At 36.3% G+C, this 19,102-nt stretch overlaps 1 protein-coding gene and 1 pseudogene across 6 annotated transcripts in view; one reads left to right on the top strand and one right to left on the bottom strand.

Annotated features, from left to right (window-relative positions):
* Cnot4 (CCR4-NOT transcription complex subunit 4) overlaps positions 1-19,102 on the top strand; it is a 101,409-nt gene that overhangs the window by 70,867 nt on the left and 11,440 nt on the right. For 4 of the 6 annotated variants that reach the window (XM_021190158.1, XM_021190156.1, XM_021190157.1 and 1 more), the window contains exons 9-10: positions 1,672-1,921; positions 3,173-3,670. In XM_021190158.1, the coding sequence (XP_021045817.1) occupies positions 1,672-1,921; positions 3,173-3,670 (748 nt within the window). Of the gene's footprint in view, positions 1-1,671; positions 1,922-3,172; positions 3,671-8,386; positions 12,103-19,102 lie in introns of those variants that run through there. The other 2 variants (XM_021190160.2, XM_021190159.2) reach the window with 1 other exon arrangement.
* LOC110316078 lies at positions 14,833-15,315 on the bottom strand (annotated as a pseudogene).

Genomic DNA, 19,102 nt, shown 5'->3' with positions numbered 1-19,102 from the left:
TTCCACCTCCCAAGGGCTGGGCTTACATACATGTATAACCATGCTCAACAGGTTTTTTCAGCCAAAGTATTATATTTTCAGATATATCTAAGGACATACAATATTTGGTACCCATCATCATATTTTGGTCACATCATATTTTGATACCAGATTTAGAAAATTCCATTTTAGGAAATACTTAAGCTCTTCAGCAGTTAGAAACTTTACTTTTTTTTTTTCTTTGAAATATAATATACCTATTTCTGTTGCTATCACCAAGTTGTATCTTAATGCATTATACTTCTCATAGATAAAAGTAAGGCTCATAAAACCTTAATTTTTACCCCAGGTACTCACATAAAAGCTGAGTACAGCTGCATATGTCTATAAACGTACCATTAGCAGGCTCCGGACAGGAGGATTCAGCAAAGCTGCCTAGATGATCTCCAGGTTTAGTAAGGGACCTTGTCTCAGAGACTAAAGTGGGGCATGTATGGGAAGGTGCCCAGTACACATTTCTGGCCTTTTATGACCTTACACACACGTCTGTGTACTCATATGAACACATACAAACATACCAAAAAACAAAATAAAACACAAAGAAGCTTATAAACTTTGAACTGAAATGTTTTTGCTGTGGCAAAAATGATTTTGTTGTTGTTGTTTTGGTTTTTTTGTTTGTTTTTGGTGTGGTGCTGGGAATTGAGCCTAAGTGTTTTATGTATATTAGGCAAGTGTCCAATTATATTCTGAACACAATGACAAGAGTTTAAATACCTTTTTTTTTCTCTTGACTTTCTATTAATACTATTGAGTTGATCAAAACAGCATATATTGGAGTTAACCTAAAATCATATTTCATGTATTCCTCTGTGGATGTTGGTGACATTAAATGCATGTTCAGTAATCATAGCCATGCTTTTTGTTTTCCCAAGACAGTGTGTATAAATAGTGCACAGATAGAGGCAGAGAGGTATATTATTGTCCCTCAGAATACACATACATAGGTACCTCATACACATAGGTGCCTCAGAATCACATACAAATTTGTCCTAATTATAAGCACAGGGTTTTTTTTTTGTTTTTTTTTTTTGTTTTTTTTTTTTTTGCTTTTGTCTGTTTGGTTAATTGTTATTTTTTGTTTTTGATGCTGGGAATTGAATATAGGGTGTTATTGGTGGCTATACTCCCAGCCTTCAGAATTATTTTTTAATGATTGTCTGAAAAAACCTTGATTAGATCTTCCTTTATTTTGGTTAAAAACTCAAATACTTAGAATCATCTAATTTGCAGAAAATGATAGTCGTTGGATTCAGTCAGCCTTACTATCAATGTGAGCATTCCTGATCATTTGTCTTTGCCCCTAAGGGCTTCCTCTTGAGCACTCGCTGTATAATGAGTTCCTAGATGGCAAGAATTGGGAGGCAGGGTTGGGGAGTTGGAAATGACTAGAAATACAATTGTAAAAGACTATGAGACCAGCTTCGACTTTGCAGATACACATTTCTTAAGTACATGTGTAAGTTACTGAACTATTTGCTTTTCTGAAATTCCATACTTTGATTTAAGAAGTCAGTTGTTCTCGTTTGAAGACCACTATTTGAAACCATTTGTTTGCAAATGTTTTAAATTGTGGTTTATTAAAATATAAACTTATATCAAATTCTTCCTTTTTTTTTTTTTTAAATTTAGATATCTAACAGTGATACGCCTTCACCACCACCTGGTTTATCAAAATCCAATCCTGTCATCCCCATCAGTTCATCCAATCACAGTGCAAGGTCTCCTTTTGAAGGGGCAGTAACAGAGTCACAGTCATTATTCTCAGACAATTTTCGCCACCCCAACCCTATACCAAGTGGGCTTCCTCCTTTTCCCAGCTCTCCACAGACACCCAGTGATTGGCCTACAGCTCCAGAACCACAGAGCCTCTTCACATCAGGTATGCAACAGCAATGCCTAGTATTAATAATCAGACTCTTTAGAAACTGACAGACTTATGGGATACATTTTAGCTGATATATTTCTATCTTCTTTTCTCTCAGCTCCTTTAAAAAAAAAAAACGGAAATTATTTAAACTATATGGAATTAGATAGTATGCAAGTTGTTGTGTTGCATAGAAATTACTGTGTTAGGAAACAGATTTCTCTAGAAATCGTATGTCATGGTTTCTCAAATACAATCTCCCTGCTCAGGTTGGGCTTGGTGGCACATGCCTGTAATCTCAGGAGAGACAGGCAGATCTAGCTTCATCTGCAGAGGGCATGCCAGGACAGCCAGGGGGCCACAAAGAAACCCTATCTCAAAGAAAAGTCCAAAAGAAAAAAACAAAAAGATTATTGATCTGAGAGAAACTGAGGACTTAACTTTTAAAGTCAGATTTATGTTTACATAATCAAATTTAAGTCTCCCTAATTGACAAATAAGGAATTTCTTTAGTAGTAAAAACTAAATTTTGCTCCATTTATTTATTTATTTGCGCCATGGTTTATATTTGTATGAAAGTTATGCTTTTACCTTTTGGAAATTTTATTTTAACTAATATCCAAAGCACAATGTCAGCCGCATTCAGAAACTTTGGTATCTTTTTACTACATCACATTCAGATGAAACTAGACTGAGGAAAGATGTGAGAATGGTTTACATTCTCTTCCTCGAAGAGGCGTGACTTTCCATCTTTGTCTTGCTGGTTTCAGAGGTGTCAGCGAGTGAATGCCCAAGCAGAGTATCTGGGGTTAGAAAGCAGCGAGCACACCACTTCTCTTTTTACTCACTCACATTTTCTTCTTAGTCTGAGTTCATATCTTCAGTAGCACCTGTGACATAGACAACTAAAAACACAGAATCAGGTTTTTAGTTAGTTTGTCTTAGTATATAATGAGAATGAACCTTACTAGCTTTTAGACTATATTACTTTATTGACATGCTGGTTTTGACTATGAATGGTTGGGTGTGATCTGGGTAGTGGGGGTGAGGGGGCTTCTTTCTCATTAGGACAATCAATCTATATCATTCATGTTTTGAACTTAATTTACCAGTGAAATGCTACTAGAAATTTATGAGGTCCTCTGGAACTAGTGATCTTACATAATTTTTGCATGTTTGTTTTTCTATTGTAAAGTAGCTTGTTTAACATACATTGTGTAGATAGACTATTTATTTTGTATTTATCACTACTTTTCTTCCCAACAGAAACAATCCCAGTATCATCATCTACAGACTGGCAAGCAGCATTCGGCTTTGGTTCTTCTAAACAACCAGAGGATGACTTGGGGTTTGATCCCTTTGATGTCACTCGAAAAGCCTTAGCAGACCTGATTGAGAAGGAACTATCCGTCCAAGATCAACCTTCCCTTTCTCCCACATCTCTTCAGAACTCCTCCTCACACACTACAACCGCCAAAGGTCCAGGCTCTGGATTCCTGCATTCTGCTGCACCTACAAATGCCAACTCTCTTAATAGTACCTTTTCAGTCTTGCCACAGAGGTTCCCTCAATTTCAGCAGCACCGAGCAGTTTATAATTCGTTCGGTTTTCCAGGCCAGGCAGCCCGCTATCCTTGGATGGCCTTTCCACGCAATAGCATCATGCACTTGAACCACACAGCAAACCCCACCTCAAATAGTAATTTCTTGGACTTGAATCTCCCGACACAGCACAACACAGGTCTGGGAGGGATCCCCATAGCAGGTAGGTTCATTTAAAGCCTCTGAGAATGTGTGTGTTATTCTTGTCTTCAGGGTGCTGGGGGGTTAGGGAAGAGCTACTGGGTAACAGGACTACGCTATAGTCTTAAAAATTTCTATGAAAAACCTTCTATCTTTAACCTACATTTTTTTCGATAGAATGGATGCCTTGTAATATGGAGCTTTATAAGGATGGTGGAGTATTATACCTACTTATTGTTTGGAAGCATTTAATTTAATAGAATGGTTACCAAACCTTCAGATAATATGTAAACACAAAAAAGGAAAAGAAAAATATGGGCTCGGAAATTATGGTATTATAAAGGCCAACACCATAATAAAAATAGCTTGTGTTATCTTCTAAAAATAAAATGGTTATAAATTTTTTAGTCAAAATTAATGAGAGCATGAGGGATAAAGCCACTCTAACTGCTATAGCAATGATTTATTTTGACTGATACATACATGCACACATCAAAACTTGCCATATGTGTATATAACTTAATATTTGAGAACTTCAATTATCAATGTTTTATAAGCCTATTATATGTCACAGACATACTTTCTGTGGAAAATTGTTTAGGAGAGATTTTTACGCTGTTTGTTGGATATGTTTTTATTTCTGGGAACAATAAATCAAGATAAATAAGGTAATAGAAGTTTAATGCCAGATCACTTCTGGTTGTGTGTTGCTATCTTGAATGTTTCAGAGTTTTAGGGTTTTTAGATCTTACATAACATTTTTAAATGAAGTTTTGGAAAAGAGTCATTCTGGTTAACTGTCTTCATTTAATTTGGGCTTTAGAGATGATAGGATAAAGCTTCTTCCTTCCTGATTCTCTTCAAGTAGAACAGAATAGTTCTCAGCCGGTTGTGTACTTACCCAATAATTTGGTTTTCTTCCTTTGTCATGGCTTTAAAATGTGTCATGGCATAGTGTTATTATAGTAATATACTTTTAACAGTAAGGTGTTTATACTCTTGTTTACAGCAAGTTTGATAAGTAGACTTAGAACCATCAGAAATCATTGGCTATATTCCCTTAGAGCCAGCAACATGTCATGTTTTAGACAAGTAGATAGATCTTAGTTTGTTGTTATAGTGAATTTTAGCAGTTGAAATATACTGGAGATCACCTGCTATAGTAATTTGCACATTTGGTGGGTTCATGGTACTTGCTTATTGAATTATGAGGTCTTAAGGGAGTTATTATGTCTTAGGGAATCCAGGGTAGCATTTTTCAGTTCATTCCTTTTGACAGCCACTTAAGTTTTCCTTTTCTCCATGCTTTCTCCTTTTCTTCCATTCAACATAGCATACTAGAATGTAATTTTGTTTGCATTTGCTTTGTTTTTAATAATTTAGAAAGGAGACATTTCAATCTTTAGTAATGTGCTTTTTACTGGTCTTAATATTAAAAGTTAAAAGCTCCCTCTTAAATAAAGTAAAATAATGAGCCAATTATGGTGAACATTTCAGTTCCATTTTTGCCCCAACAATGAACTAGGTCATATGAGGAATACAAAAGTATAAAATGCAGATGCTATTTCAGGTAGTTGTTAGTATACTTGAAGAGTTAAATTGAAAGTCTTATGCAAAAGTGGCTAGCTTTATGTGTGGTTCTGAAATTGGAGAAACAGCGTAGTTAATCATTGTTGGGGAGAATATTTTTGAAGAAGTAGGAATTGTTCTGTAATGTGGTATGTTGAATTTGGGTTAGCAGCAAAAGAGAAAGGTCTTTTATGCTGATGGAAACTTCCTGAATCAAGGCATAGAGGTAGATACTGTGTGCCATCACAGTGGGCAGAGGGTTTTCTATAACAAGAGGTGCCGTTTGCATTGTAGGGATGATCTAAAGAAGGTGAGGAGCCCTGGTAGAGAGGACAGTGGTTACCTGGTGTTGGACTTTTGATCGAGCCATACTTACTTGGTGTCCTTGTTTGACTTACTGTCTGTTCTTCAGTTTCTGAGCCATTTGTTTCTTAGCACCCAAGAACATTTCCAGAAGTTTTACACAATAGATATTTTTGAATATTAGTAATGAGATGTGTCTGATTTGTTTAGTATAGGCCTTTTTGTGATAGTCTTCAACTAAAATAGACACTTTATTTTTAAATGTAGCATTAAATTATAATTCTGTCCTTTGTTTTTTCCTCCCATTGACTATATTCACTCACAGAACATTGAAAACTTTTTTTTCAGAGACGCTAAAATCGAAGTCACCAACTTTAATTCTGAGCCATTATTGTATTTGGTATGGGGTGGGGAAAGTTATTCTAGATTTTCAATTTTTGGGTATGATTCTTGCTTGGTATTTATAACTAAGCTTGTTAATAGATTATTTTTAAAGTACTGAAGACTAGAGAAACTTAGTTTTAATTTACAAAAATATTTAAAGTTGTTAAGAGTCACACTAGAATCCTATTAGAGCTGATTAATATTTGACAGATGTCTCAGAAAGTAAATGTGCTAATATAAAAAGCCTTAGAATAGTTACATAATTATAACTAGAAGATTTAGGATTTTCAGTAACTATTATAAATGACAAAAGAAAAATCTGAAAACTGTATATATTTATAATGCATCTAACTTGAAGCAATTTACCTAGGAAGTGTCTGTCTCTCAAGCTCAGATGTATTTGAATTGGATGACTGGGAGGAACTCAGATCAACTATGCACCCTCTAAGTCTTTATCATGGTGCCCTGTTCAACAGAGCTATTTATTAATGCTTCGGTAGTGGAGACTACACGCTGTGGGGCCTCCTAAAATATACTTCCTTCAGACTAATTCTATCCTAGAAAAAAAAGGTCTACATACTTGCTCTTCTATATAGAGCAAAATAGGGTCCTGACCTGTAGGAGGAAATCAGAGGTGCAGCCATTATGTCATGCAGATACCACATATGTTTACTATAGTTTTGTATTTGAGTTTTTATTTTTCATTTGTTTCAGTTGGTTATAAAAACACTGACATATGTGAAACCTATCATGGCAGAATAGTTGCCAGAGATATAACAGATAGCAGCTTCCATTCCTTTGTCTCACTGAAAATAGTTTGGGGTTTTAAGTTGGTTATTGCCTTTAGCATTTAAGTATTTTAGCAGCATTATCTGTGCTTGTGTATCTGGTTTGCTAAATTTGAGAAGATTTTTGAAATATTCCTGGTCAGGAATTTTGACTAGTAAGTAGGTAGAAAGGATTCATTTAGATATGTTTTATTATTGAAACCATGTGCCTTTGTTCTAAAAAATGACTTGCTTTGTCTAGTTCCTTCATTTTAGGAGTGTCAAAGCAAACCTAAATAATTGAAGGTGCATGTTCAGTTAGTAAGCTAGGGTCGCAGCCCAGATGTCAGAATCAGTAATGGAAGTGGTTTTTGCCTTGCTACACTGATGCTCTCCTTCACAATTGCAGACCACGGTATGTGCTTCAACTTGGCTTTCTCCCAGTAGTAATTGACTTTTGCTCTCATATACTTACAAATCTTTTTTTTTAAATCAGTAGTATTTCTTCGTGAGACAAATTGGCCCAGCTTAGGCATATGACCTATAATAAACCAATACAAAGAAAATAGAATGATACTTATTAATTTGAAAATCAGTCTCTTGCTTAGGTCCTTATTAGTATCAATGTTCTCACCAAGTAATGGAGTTTACATTTGCTTTGGCATAGTCTCCTTGCTATGTACTTTGAGGATTTAAGAGAGTGTTAATTGAAATAACCTGTTCTTTGGATTGAAAGACTTTCTGTAGTTTGTCAGTTATGCTGTCTTTCCAAATGTAATTTTGCAGATTTATTTTTCAAAGAATTCTTCGCTAAAATGTTTTTTATTATTACATAATGCTGAAAATTATTCGGAAAACAAACATTAGTAAGTGTAAGTCTGCAAGCAGTGTTGTTTAAGATATTATTCAAAAATATTTGAAATTGTTTAGGCTTTAGATTTTTCATGTTTTTGTTACTTATCAGAGGGCATTTTTCTTTCAATTTTTTGTTTTTATAGTAGCTTCATGTGAGTTTTGTGTCATGCGTAAAGTAAGTTCCTTGTAGTGAAGTAATTACCAGTTATAATTAGGAGAATTAATCTCATTCATGCCTAGTTTTCTGACTAGAAGTAGTCATCTTACTTTTCAGTCAATTGGATCACTGTACTGTTAATATTTTACTATTTCCTAATTACTTCAAATATACATAGTAAATTTCATATGCTACATATTAATTTAATTCATTAATATAGTGTTTCATTTTTCCTCATATGACTAATGTCTTTGAAATATGGACTTATAATTTCCTCTTTTTAAATCATTTTTTTCTTCTGTAAGTCAAGTCTTATTTTTTTTTTCCCCAAACAAGTACTTACTGCTAAGGAATATCTATATAAGGGGTCCAATTGGCTTGGAAAAGAATGGCTTTCCTGGTCTTTTTCCTTTTTCTTCTCTTTTCTTTTCTTTTCTTTTTTTGTTTTGTTATTTTTGATGGTATATTTATAATTTAAATCTATTATATTTGATTTTACCTTAAAATAAGGGAGTGTTTAGAGCTTACTTTTTAGGTACTTAAGTTGATATTTTTAAATTCATGTCTTGTTTCACACCCAGATTCCAACCATTAAGCATGTATTTTATATATGTATCAATATTCCAAATATTGCAATCATGTTTAAAGGGACTGTTAACAAATGTAGTCACCCGTAACTAGACCCTGACTGACTTTTCCACAGGGGAAGAAGAGGTGAAGGTTTCGACCATGCCACTGTCAGCCTCTTCCCATTCATTACAACAAGGACAGCAGCCTACAAGTCTCCACACTACTGTGGCCTGACACCAGAACTGAGAGGAAAGGAGAGGATTAGACTCGGGGTGCTTGCATGGGCAACTGGATTTTTGCATGGTTCCTTTCTGACTTTGCATTTAATGTATACACCCAAAAGAGCCAATATAAACGTTCCTCATGCCGACAACTAGCGTGGACCTCGTAGTTGCTAAAGTATTTCTTCATTAGGCCTTTAACATAATTTATTAGCATAATAATTTTGCCATTGTTTCTCATGAGTGATACTATTTTTAACTCTTACAAATAAACTTAGAGTACTAATTAAGATCCCAGAGGAGATTAGCTAGATCTGTTCTTATTTTAACTCTATTATTGGAAATATACAAAAGTAATGGCAGTTCTTTGTTTTTTCGGTTTGTAAAAAAATGGTAATATTTTAACCTACTCCTGACATTTTTGAAACATTAAGATAATGTCTATTGCATTCTTTGAATTCTTGAAAAGAAAGAATACATATAAAACAAAACTGGTGGTGTCATTGAATGCTCAGAAAGATGTTGTCAGCTGTTGTTTTTAGTTGCCTAGATTGATATCCTATATTATGCATTACATGTGTACAAACTGTTTTGTCCTTTCTCATTTGCACATTTGCACTTTTCTTTTTGAATGGTTGTTAATTATACATAGATGGTTAAAAGGTAATATTATGGCTAAATGCAATATCATCTGATTTCTAATGCACTGCCTAGTATACCAGGAAATGCCTCAAAAACAGAATTTCAACTTGTAGTTGAGTTATTAGAAACTTGAACATGGGGTAAATAAACATCGTATGTATGTAGTAGCCATAGTAGTGTAACATTTTTATTGAACAAACAGTAGCTCAGTAGGATCTATTTGGAAATTTCATTGTTAAATAATTGACACGTGATAAAAGTAACCGGCGAGAATAAGACTTACAGTAGAAGAAGGAAGCTGGGTGTCCTGTAAGATGAGACCATATAGGTTGTAATAGATAGCCTTAGATGATCGGAGACCAGTGAGTCAGGTACTTCATAAGGCAGAACGTAAAGTGATGCTTTGATAATGGAAAACTTCTTGAAATAGTTTTAGAATGATAATAAAAAATAAACTGAACTTAGTTCTGAGCAATGGACAAAATCTGATTTAAAAAAAAATTACCATAATTTGCCAAAAAGCATTTGGGGAGAAGGAGAAAGCCAGACTTTTTGAGATTTAAAAAAAAGTTTAAAAAGTATGCCTTAATTTGTTTAAAAAAAAAGAAAAATGAACCATGAAAAGCGTACTGTGAATACCAAAAAGAAATCTTAATAATACTACTAATAAAACATCTTATTTGAAGATGATACTAATGTTATATATCATTGGCATTTTGGGGTTGTTTTTTAACATAAAATATGGGAACTTCCTGTTACATATAACAAGATAAATGGCTTCATCCTGAGGTATAGTGGAGTAAAGTGGAAATTTATTCTTACATATATATTTTTTAATTTGGTTGAGGTCACAGAATTGACCAATTCTCTACTCATCTAAGTTATGTTTTTAGAGTTCAGCATAAATATCAATTTATAGCCTGCATTTAAAAGTGAATTTACAGCAACATTATAAGAAAACTGCTGTCTTTGAAAATACCAAAACTGTATACTTATTAAACTTCAGCCTTTTAATCAGACCTTAATTCAGTTATGGGTTTCATTTGACTATAACAGGTCAATGTTTGCTGTGTGAAAGTTCTGTGGGGTTAAGGCTTCTGGGCTTTGTGTGTTCTGGGTTAAGGCTGGAAATGCGGCTCCTTGTAATGATGCTCACTGGCTCTTAGCTCTCTCCAGCGTTGATTGGCTCCCTTCTCTGGCAAGCACTCGGATGATTGGCTCCCATCTACTCACTGCTTGTGCTGGGAGGGGTGCTGCTGAGCGAAGCTGCTTTCCTTGCCTTACTCTGTTCCTTTTCATTCATAATTTGTACAGAAAATTTGTCCAAAGATTTTTCAGACTTTGCTTGTAGTACCCAATAAGAATTCCAAAGCTGTGTGTCTCCTTTCTGTCTATTCTCCCTCTACTTCTGATGTACCATGAATTTGGGAAATGCTTTTTAGGCAATTAGAACTCAGCCAGCATATAACTTTATATATGGAGTGCTTAAATTTTTTTGTTGTTTTTTATTATTTCTAGACCCATAAGGCCTCACTTTTTTGTTTAATGTGGTATTTTAGAAGTCTTTAAAATCATAATTTACTCTAATGCGTGGAAGAACTTATATAGTACATAAAAGAACCATTTTATGTGATGGACAAATATAATTAAAATCGTGGAAAGAATGAGAAATTCTAAGAAACTTCAGGTTTGTCAATATATTCTTGTATGATGTATCTTACACTGGGATACTTTTTAATATAGATTTCACTCCTTTGGCCATTATAAAATGACTAGACTTTTCCTTAACACAGGGGTTTTTAACCTGGATTCTCAAACTCTTGGAAGGTCTATGTGAAATGGTGGGTTTGCGTGCCGGTGCATTTGCTTGATGTTTTTCTGAGGAAGATCCATAGTTACTAGATTGATAAAGAGTTGGTGGCATTCTCCCTCTCCAAGAGGCTTCAAATGGCTGAAGCATGACAGCTTCGAAATGCCTTGCACCCCTGGAGGAAATAGAGTCCTGCCCTGACTTTTAGTTCTGGGATGTGAATTGCTCTCTTATTTTCTCAAAGATTGCAGTGGAGAATGTTTTGATAAACAATGATTTCCTTCTCAAGCTCCCATTTGTTTCTTCAGGTTGCTCTGTGGTACATTTTCCCCTTTATTTCAACAGATCATTGATTAACTATTAGTGCTCTGTAAGGTGACTTGAGCTAGGTCTTGAGGGACTGCAGTCCTGTGCAGGATTGGTCCACATTACTTGTGTCAGGTCAGCCCTTGATACATACTCTGCAGCCACAGCAGTCCACACTCATACCATTACTCATCTCAGCAGCTGCTCTGATAGTGGGAACTACTGATATGTCAGCTCTAAAATGTAAACTGATTGGAAGGGAGACTTAAAAAAATAAAAACAAAACACTAGAAAAAGACATACTGATCATATTCTATTTTATGCATGTATGTGCTGTTGTCTCAGCCTCCTGAAAACCAAGGTATGTGCTTCTTTGAAGGAAGCAACATTAGTGCATTCTTGTCTCTGCATACTTGTACTGACATAGTTTATTTGTATGATATTCCAGCTACCTTCAAAACTGCCAGAACTGCCTTCTGCTTTGGCACAGGTTCATAGGGAGGTACGGCCAGAGAGGAATTGCTGCAAAAAGCCCAGAGAAAGGAAGGCATTATAGGAGTTTTGAAATCCCACAAAATTGATCACTGTTGTTTGTAAGGTTTTAGATTTTCTTTTTCTTTCTTGTTTTGATCATGAAGTTTTCTCAAATCTATTTAATTGGCATAAAAGATGAAAACATAATAACAATAATGTATATCTATGCAATAGCCAAAGTCAGATATCTGGTGATAAACCAGTACATCTGCTCTTAGTAAATGTCTCTCTCCCTTGCTGAATGAACACTTGCCCTGCTTCCTGAGGTTGAAAAGTGGCTGTAATGTGTGCAGGCACTCACACATACACATACATGTGAGTAAATCAGACATTGTACTGATTTAAAACAAAAAACAAAACAAAACAAAAAAACCAACAGGAGCTAGAAAAAGAGCTTGTTTTATAATAATAATAATAACAACAACAACAATAATAATTATTATTATTATTATTATATTAATAATAATATTAATTATTATTATGTGGGATTTGTTACTGCTGCTGACCAGAAGGCCTGGGAAATAGACTTGATGAGGTGCATGGCTCCAAGGAAGCTAAAGCCTTGACAGTGGGGTGTCAGGAGGGGTGGGTGCGGTAGGATATTGGCACAGTGTAGCATTTTAAGAGAAGTAATTTGGGAATGTATTTCATTGCAATTATGACAAATTAGAATCCAGTTTCAGGATGCCATTATTGGTCAGTGCAAAAAGATGACTTGGACTAGAATAGGTATGGGTGATCTCTACTGACCTTTCAAATTGTATTAAAATGGTCCAAAATAGCAGCTAGACTTAAAAAACACAGAACCAGGATCTTATTGTTTGTCACTCATTGAACACTAAACTGTTGTTTTGTGTGAAATCTAAATCACTAACTCACAACATAGGTAACAGAAAGTACTTTCTTGACCGCTTGGCTGCAGTGTTGTTGTCAATGTTGTTATTGCTGTTCTTGTTGTAATTTTTATTATTATTATTATTCTAGCCAGCCTCAAACGCACTTTATTGCTAAAGATGACTGTGTTTCTGATCCTTCTACCTTCATCTCCTCAGTTCAGAATACTGTGATTACAGGCATGTGTAATCATGCCCAGTCTTGTGTGATGCTAAACATCAAACCCAGGGCTTCATGCTTTGCCAACTGAGAACTACATCTTTAACCCCTATCCCCATCTCCCTGTGATGTCAAGTCCAGTCTGGTCTACATAGTGAGTTCCAGGACAGTCAGGACTACATAATCTTGTAGTCAAGTCAGTAAGGCATTTCCTGCAAGTCTATGGTGTGAGTGATGTGGAAGGGCAGTCAGTGACATTAAATTTCATGACAGAGAACAAGATTAGTGTTCGGTGGATGACAAATAAAGAGATTATTATGGTCAGTGTGATAACTCAGTGCTGACTGATGGACGAGAATCAGGAAAAGTAGTGGATTGTATGGTTGGAAGAACAGCTGGCTTTTGTGACCCCTGTATGATCGCTACCCTATTTTCCTCTAGTCTTTTTTGAGAGTAGATCTGAAATGTCAACAGCATGGTGTTGCCTGTCAATCCCAAGTATGGTTTCCTCTAAGTTGAAATGATCCAAGGCGGACTTCCTGAAGGAGTGATAGGGGAACATATGAGGGCAGGGCCTGCGAGAAGCCAGCGGTGAGGTGAGGTGAGGAAGGCTTGAGAAAGCTCAGTGTGCAAAGGAGCTGTCGTGTTGGGATCTGAAAGCGTTAGCACGGAGATGTGGGGCAGGATGAGTCTGTTAAAGAGCCCTTTGCAAAGCCAGATGCCTGGTTTCAGAAGCAAACTAGAAAGTCCCAGCATAGGTCTCTGCGTACGAAGGCAAAATGCTCCACACGGCTGGACTAGGGTCTTGACTATGGTGAGATATGAGTTGTCACATGTTCCTGCATTCTAACAGTCAAAGAAAGGTTCTGCTTTATGTATATAGCCGGTTAAGAGCACAGCAGTGCAGTGGAGGACTTAACGGTTACCATAAAATACAACACACGTGTTTTGGTAACTTTCCTCCAATGAGATTATACTGTATGAACAAATAAAATCTACAATTTTGAGGGCTAATATATTTTTGGCTTTTATGCTTTATATCCTTAAGTGGATAATTTTCATGAAAAGTTACTGAAGTGTAGTAAGTGGGTCGGGAATGAAGGTGTGGGTACACATGTGTCTTCATCTAGTTAGTAGCAAATAGGCTACTTTGGAAGCAGCTTTAGTTTTCCAGAATGAGTGGTTTTTGTTAATTAGATTTGCTTCCATATATGTAGGATGAGATGTCAGCTGTGTCTTACTGCTCAACAATACTTACATTCATGAAACCATTTGGACTGAGAAAACACTGTTCGTGGACCTCCTGACAAGTCTGTGATTTGCCTCTATGAGAATTAATGTTACTGTCTTAGTTTCATTTCTACTGCTCTGATAAAATACCCCATCAAAAGCAACTTAGGAAAGAGAGGTTTGTTTCTGCTCACAACTCCAAGTTAAGGCTTATCATTTGGGGGACTTAGACTGCAAGAGTGTGTGCAGTTGTCATGGTTTACCATAGTTAACCAGAGGGAGGAGTTAACCATGCATGTCATGCCCAGCCAGTGTTCTCCATTTGTACACATGCCTGTACAGAAACTCAGAAAATGGTGCTCCCTATGTCTCCGAGAGGTCTTCCCCTGCCAGTTAATGTAATCTAAATAACCCCCAGTGATGCATTCACAGGCCAGTCTGATCTAGGTATACCCTCATTGAGACTGTTACCTGATTTTAGAATTTCTCAAGTTGGTAAAACTAACCACCACACCAGTTTTTATTGCTAGTCAGAAAAGAAAATCTACTTTATACCTGTTAGGCATCTAGAACTGAGGTAAGCTTAAGTAAACCACTTGAAGACTTGACTCAGGTACCCGGAGTTTATAAAGTAGTATGAACTGTTGGCTTCAAGAGGCACTCCATTCTTTTTAGCTTCTTTGTGACCACACTTCCTAAACAGCTCATTGATCTCACTCTTAGCCCAGTTTGGATTTCACACAGTTTGGATTTATTTTTACGTTATCTGCATATATTATATGCTTAATTTATTCCCATGCCATGAATTTGTTTCTTCTGGGATATCTTTTTCTTCTGTGCAACCTCCTCTTCTGCCTTTGAAACAATCTGTTCTTTCTCAGTGAGATCATCTCAGTGTTGCAGGGGGAGCTCATGTATGGTTAATCCGGCCATGAGCTCTGGAGGTTTGTCAGTACATCTCAGGTGCCTTGTTCACCTGGATGTGCTCAATGACTGGAGAATCTGCGTCTAAACCCTTAAGTTCACCATTACTCTGCATTTTTAAGCATGTGCAGCAAAAGTTCAGCACTCTTTTTTTGGCCACCGTCCCTGTGTCCAGCCCCACTGTTTAGCCTGGGCCCACCTACTGACTCCACCATTATACTGCCAGAATGCCACAATTTGATTCTTTAAAGTGATATCCTTCACATACCTGGTGCCTTTGCAGATATGCATACCCTTGATGGCCTGGACAGTTTCCCAGATGTTCTTAAAGTGAACACGAAGGTTTGAACTTCTTGATTTGGATATTCTAAGGATTCCCAGAAGCCCCGCACTGACCCTACAACCATGATGCCACAAAGATTTCTTTTTAGTACTCAGACCTGCTTTTGTGTTCTTAAACTCAAAAGCATTACCCCTAACACACACACACACCCACACACACACACACCCCTCCCCCACTGTGTACTTTATGAAGCTTTTAAAATGCCCATGTCTCCCTTTTCCATAGATGTGAATTTCGTGTAAAATACAATGAATTGTTTAATATGTACAGAACACTGGCCCAGTAGTGTTCTTTAATTGTCTCCTTTATTTCGCCCCCTTTATTGTTAGGGAAATGTGGTAATGGCTGTATCTAGATTCATATTTTACCCAGTAAGCTAAAAGGCAAATAAATATCAAGCTTTAATATACTCATATCTCTTCATAATGGGACCACTTCAGATTAAGTTTTGTTTGACAAGTTTTCATCCCCATCCTAACCCCATCCCTTAACAAAACAAACCCCAAAAGAATAAGGAGCCAAAGCCTAGAGATCTTTGATTTCTTCTAGGAACACCCGCCTGCAGTTTGAAATGGCACTCCCAGTCTTACTGTCTTGAGGATGCTTACTTAGCATCATGCAAGAAAGGGTTTATGTTAGCCAGATTGTAAAGTAGACTGTTCTCTGTGTGCGCATGGCATGAGGCCTGTCTGCATGGATGCCATTGTGCAGTCCCCTACTTGATTGATGACTAGAGCAAAGAAAATATTCTCATACTATTTATTCCTGATGTGTTTCACTTCATTCATATATTTGAGGTTAATGCTATCTTTTAAAAATATTTTGTTATTTTCTTAAGTGCTTAAAAAAAAAATACTGTTTAAATGTAGAGAGGTTGTAGAACTTGTCCTCAGCTTACCCTAGCCAGTCTTTCCAGATTTGTTTTTTTCCAAATAAAGATTTTTATAACCTTTTCTTATGAAAGTTTATACTAAATAAGACCATCCCATGTCACTTAAAAAAAAACCTAAAAAGTTTTTGAAGATTTATATTACAAGCATGAGTTCTGATAGCTACCACAATCATTAGCAGTACTCCTTGTAAGGATCAAGTAATAAATAATCCACTCTCAGAAGGATTGTAATTTTTTTTTCTTTGTAATCACATTCAAACACCAATTAGAGTTTCTTTAGTCCTGTCTATATTTTCTATTATACACACATATAGCTCACTGGAAAAAAGAACTTAAAGATTCTGGATGTGTTTCCTCAGTAAATGTTGTGTCTTACAGTTTAACTATTCTAGAAGTTTTCTCAAGGGCTTTTAGCTGAAAGTCAATGAAAATAAAGAAGGTTTTCAAAATGGCCATGGACCAGCAGTTATCACATGGCCTGTAAGCCATGGAGTAAAATGTGGCCCAGTGATCTTGGAGGAACTTGAAGAAATGGGGGTTGGGGGGTGCTGTAGCCTTTCAAGTATTCTTCATGTAAACTTCATTACATGATTGCCAATGTCAGAATAAATAAAGATTTTAAAGTGGTGGAATTTAATTTGCTCAGAACATGTCGTCAGTACCAAAGAGCACTTAGGACCAGCATGCATTACCACTAGACTGCTGATAGTTGTAATACTGTGAAGCAAACAAGATCCCTGACAGCTGTGTAGTAATGGCTCTAAGGTACATTGCAGCAACACCAATGGTGTTGAACACCGAAGAAGCAGCATTCTCTGCTACGCCTCAAGGGTACACTGAGATGCTTTGCTGGCTTTTTTCAATCAAGGACATTGTGGCTTTTAGCCTACTGGAACAGGAAGACCTGCGCAAGGATTTAAAGATGATAGTACCATCACCATCTCCAAAGGGGGAAAAGTCAAGAAAGCTGCCTCTGGTGAACTATAACAGCCTGCTGTGATTTCCTAATATGGCAAAGTTGAATTCCAGTGACTGGATTCCGGATTTCCGTTACTGTTGGTCTCGGAACAGAGCAGAGTGGTCTGGACCTTCACTGCAATTGCTTGAAACCTTGCTCGGCACATTATGTGTAGCTGTGGCCAGAAATTTGACTCCTGAAGCTGTGTGGTTGTTTTTGCTTTGCTTTGCTTTATTTTTTCCCCTCTCTCCTTGTTACATCTCTAAGTTGACTACCCAGTTAAATAAAGGTAAACCAGGCCCTGGGTTGTGAAGCCATCAGCCAAGGAGGAACATTTTGCATTCACCTTAAACTGAGTGCTAGGTGCATGCTTTTGTTCCATTTATGTGTTTGCTGTTAAAAGAATATGTTTGGTTTGTTTTGTTTACTAAAATCCATAAGTATAGCACTTGTGCAAGGTCCTGTGTTTGATCTCCAGCTCCTACTCCCCCCCAAACTCACCATGTTATGGATTACTGCTGTCTACCTTAATTCTTAATGGCCACTAAGGCAAGATTGTTTATCAGGCATATTTCCTTAACCCTTCTAGATTTGATCACTAATAAAACTTGCTGTCATCTTCACATGGTCCAAGACAATCCTGCTAGATATAAACTCTTAAAACCTGGCATGTTGAATTTTGTCCTTTTTGAAATTGTTTTGTCTTGAGACCAGTTTACCCTTTTTAGCCCTGGCTGACCTGGAACTTGCTTTGTAGACTAGTCTGGCCCTGAACTCACAGAGATCTACCTACCTCTGCCTCCACACCTAGCCTCTCAATAAATTTTTAAATTTATTTAATAAAATAAACATGAGTTTAAATAATCCCCAGATGTACAATTTAGGATGTGATGATTTCAGATTTTAATTTTGAACACCTTACATGCCATTCGGACAGCTTGTGTGCTCACCTTTTTCTTTGAACAAAGAACCACTTCTTGTTCCATGGAATTTACCACAGTTAGTGGGGAAGTCAAAACTAGTTCTTAATTCATTATGTAGAAAGGTGACCCAGAACTTCACCATCTTCTGAGTGTTGGGATTACAGGCACGTGCTAACATGTCTGCTCATATGTAGTGCTGGGAATCAAACACAGCCTTGTATATGCTAGGCAAGCATGCCATCAGCTGAGCTACACCCCTAATCCCATAGCTAGACCTTAATGTTTGCTGAACGTGTGCTTTCCCTACAGAGCCGATAGTCCTAGGGTTTTTTGTTTGTTTTTTGTTTTTTGTTTTTCCTTCTATTATAAAAAAGCATGGTGTCTATTGGAGATGTTAGTTTTTACTCAGTATATGCTGTTACAGGAGCCATTCTACTCTCCTATCCATTTATTTCCAAAAGGAAGTTTGAGATTTTTAAGTGATCATATTCTTTTCTTCCTTTCTCTTTTGAATTAAAACAACACATTTGAATAGAAGACATAGTCTGGGTTTTGGAATTAACTGAAGAGCAGCCACTGTATTGTTAAATGTTGAACCAATAGATTTTTTACATTGGAAAGTTTTGATACTCAGTTTTGGCAAGTTTTTAAGATACTCTTTAAAAACCATGTAATACTTCTAAAAAAATTTTTTTTCACCTAAAACATTAGTTCTAATTTAGTCAAGTTTTTAAGATACTCTTTAAAACTGTGTAATTCTGAATCTTTTTTCACTAAAACATTAGTTCTAATTCAACTTGAAGGTCCAGGATATCTGAAGTAAGATTTATAGTTTCTGACATATTTAAAATGTACTTATCTAATCTTCCTTCCCTCTTTCCTTCCTGCCTTCTTTTTCAGTGAGCTTGAATATTGACTGAGAATTGGTTCTGTCAAGACCATCTCTGGCAATCTGTTCCAAATTCAACTATAATAAATCATAACTAAGGATGAACACTTACATAAATACATAT

This window comes from Mus pahari, chromosome 2 (assembly GCF_900095145.1).
Source record: "Mus pahari chromosome 2, PAHARI_EIJ_v1.1, whole genome shotgun sequence".
NCBI lineage: Eukaryota > Metazoa > Chordata > Mammalia > Rodentia > Muridae > Mus > Mus pahari.
This window is presented reverse-complemented; position numbering and strand designations above follow the sequence as displayed.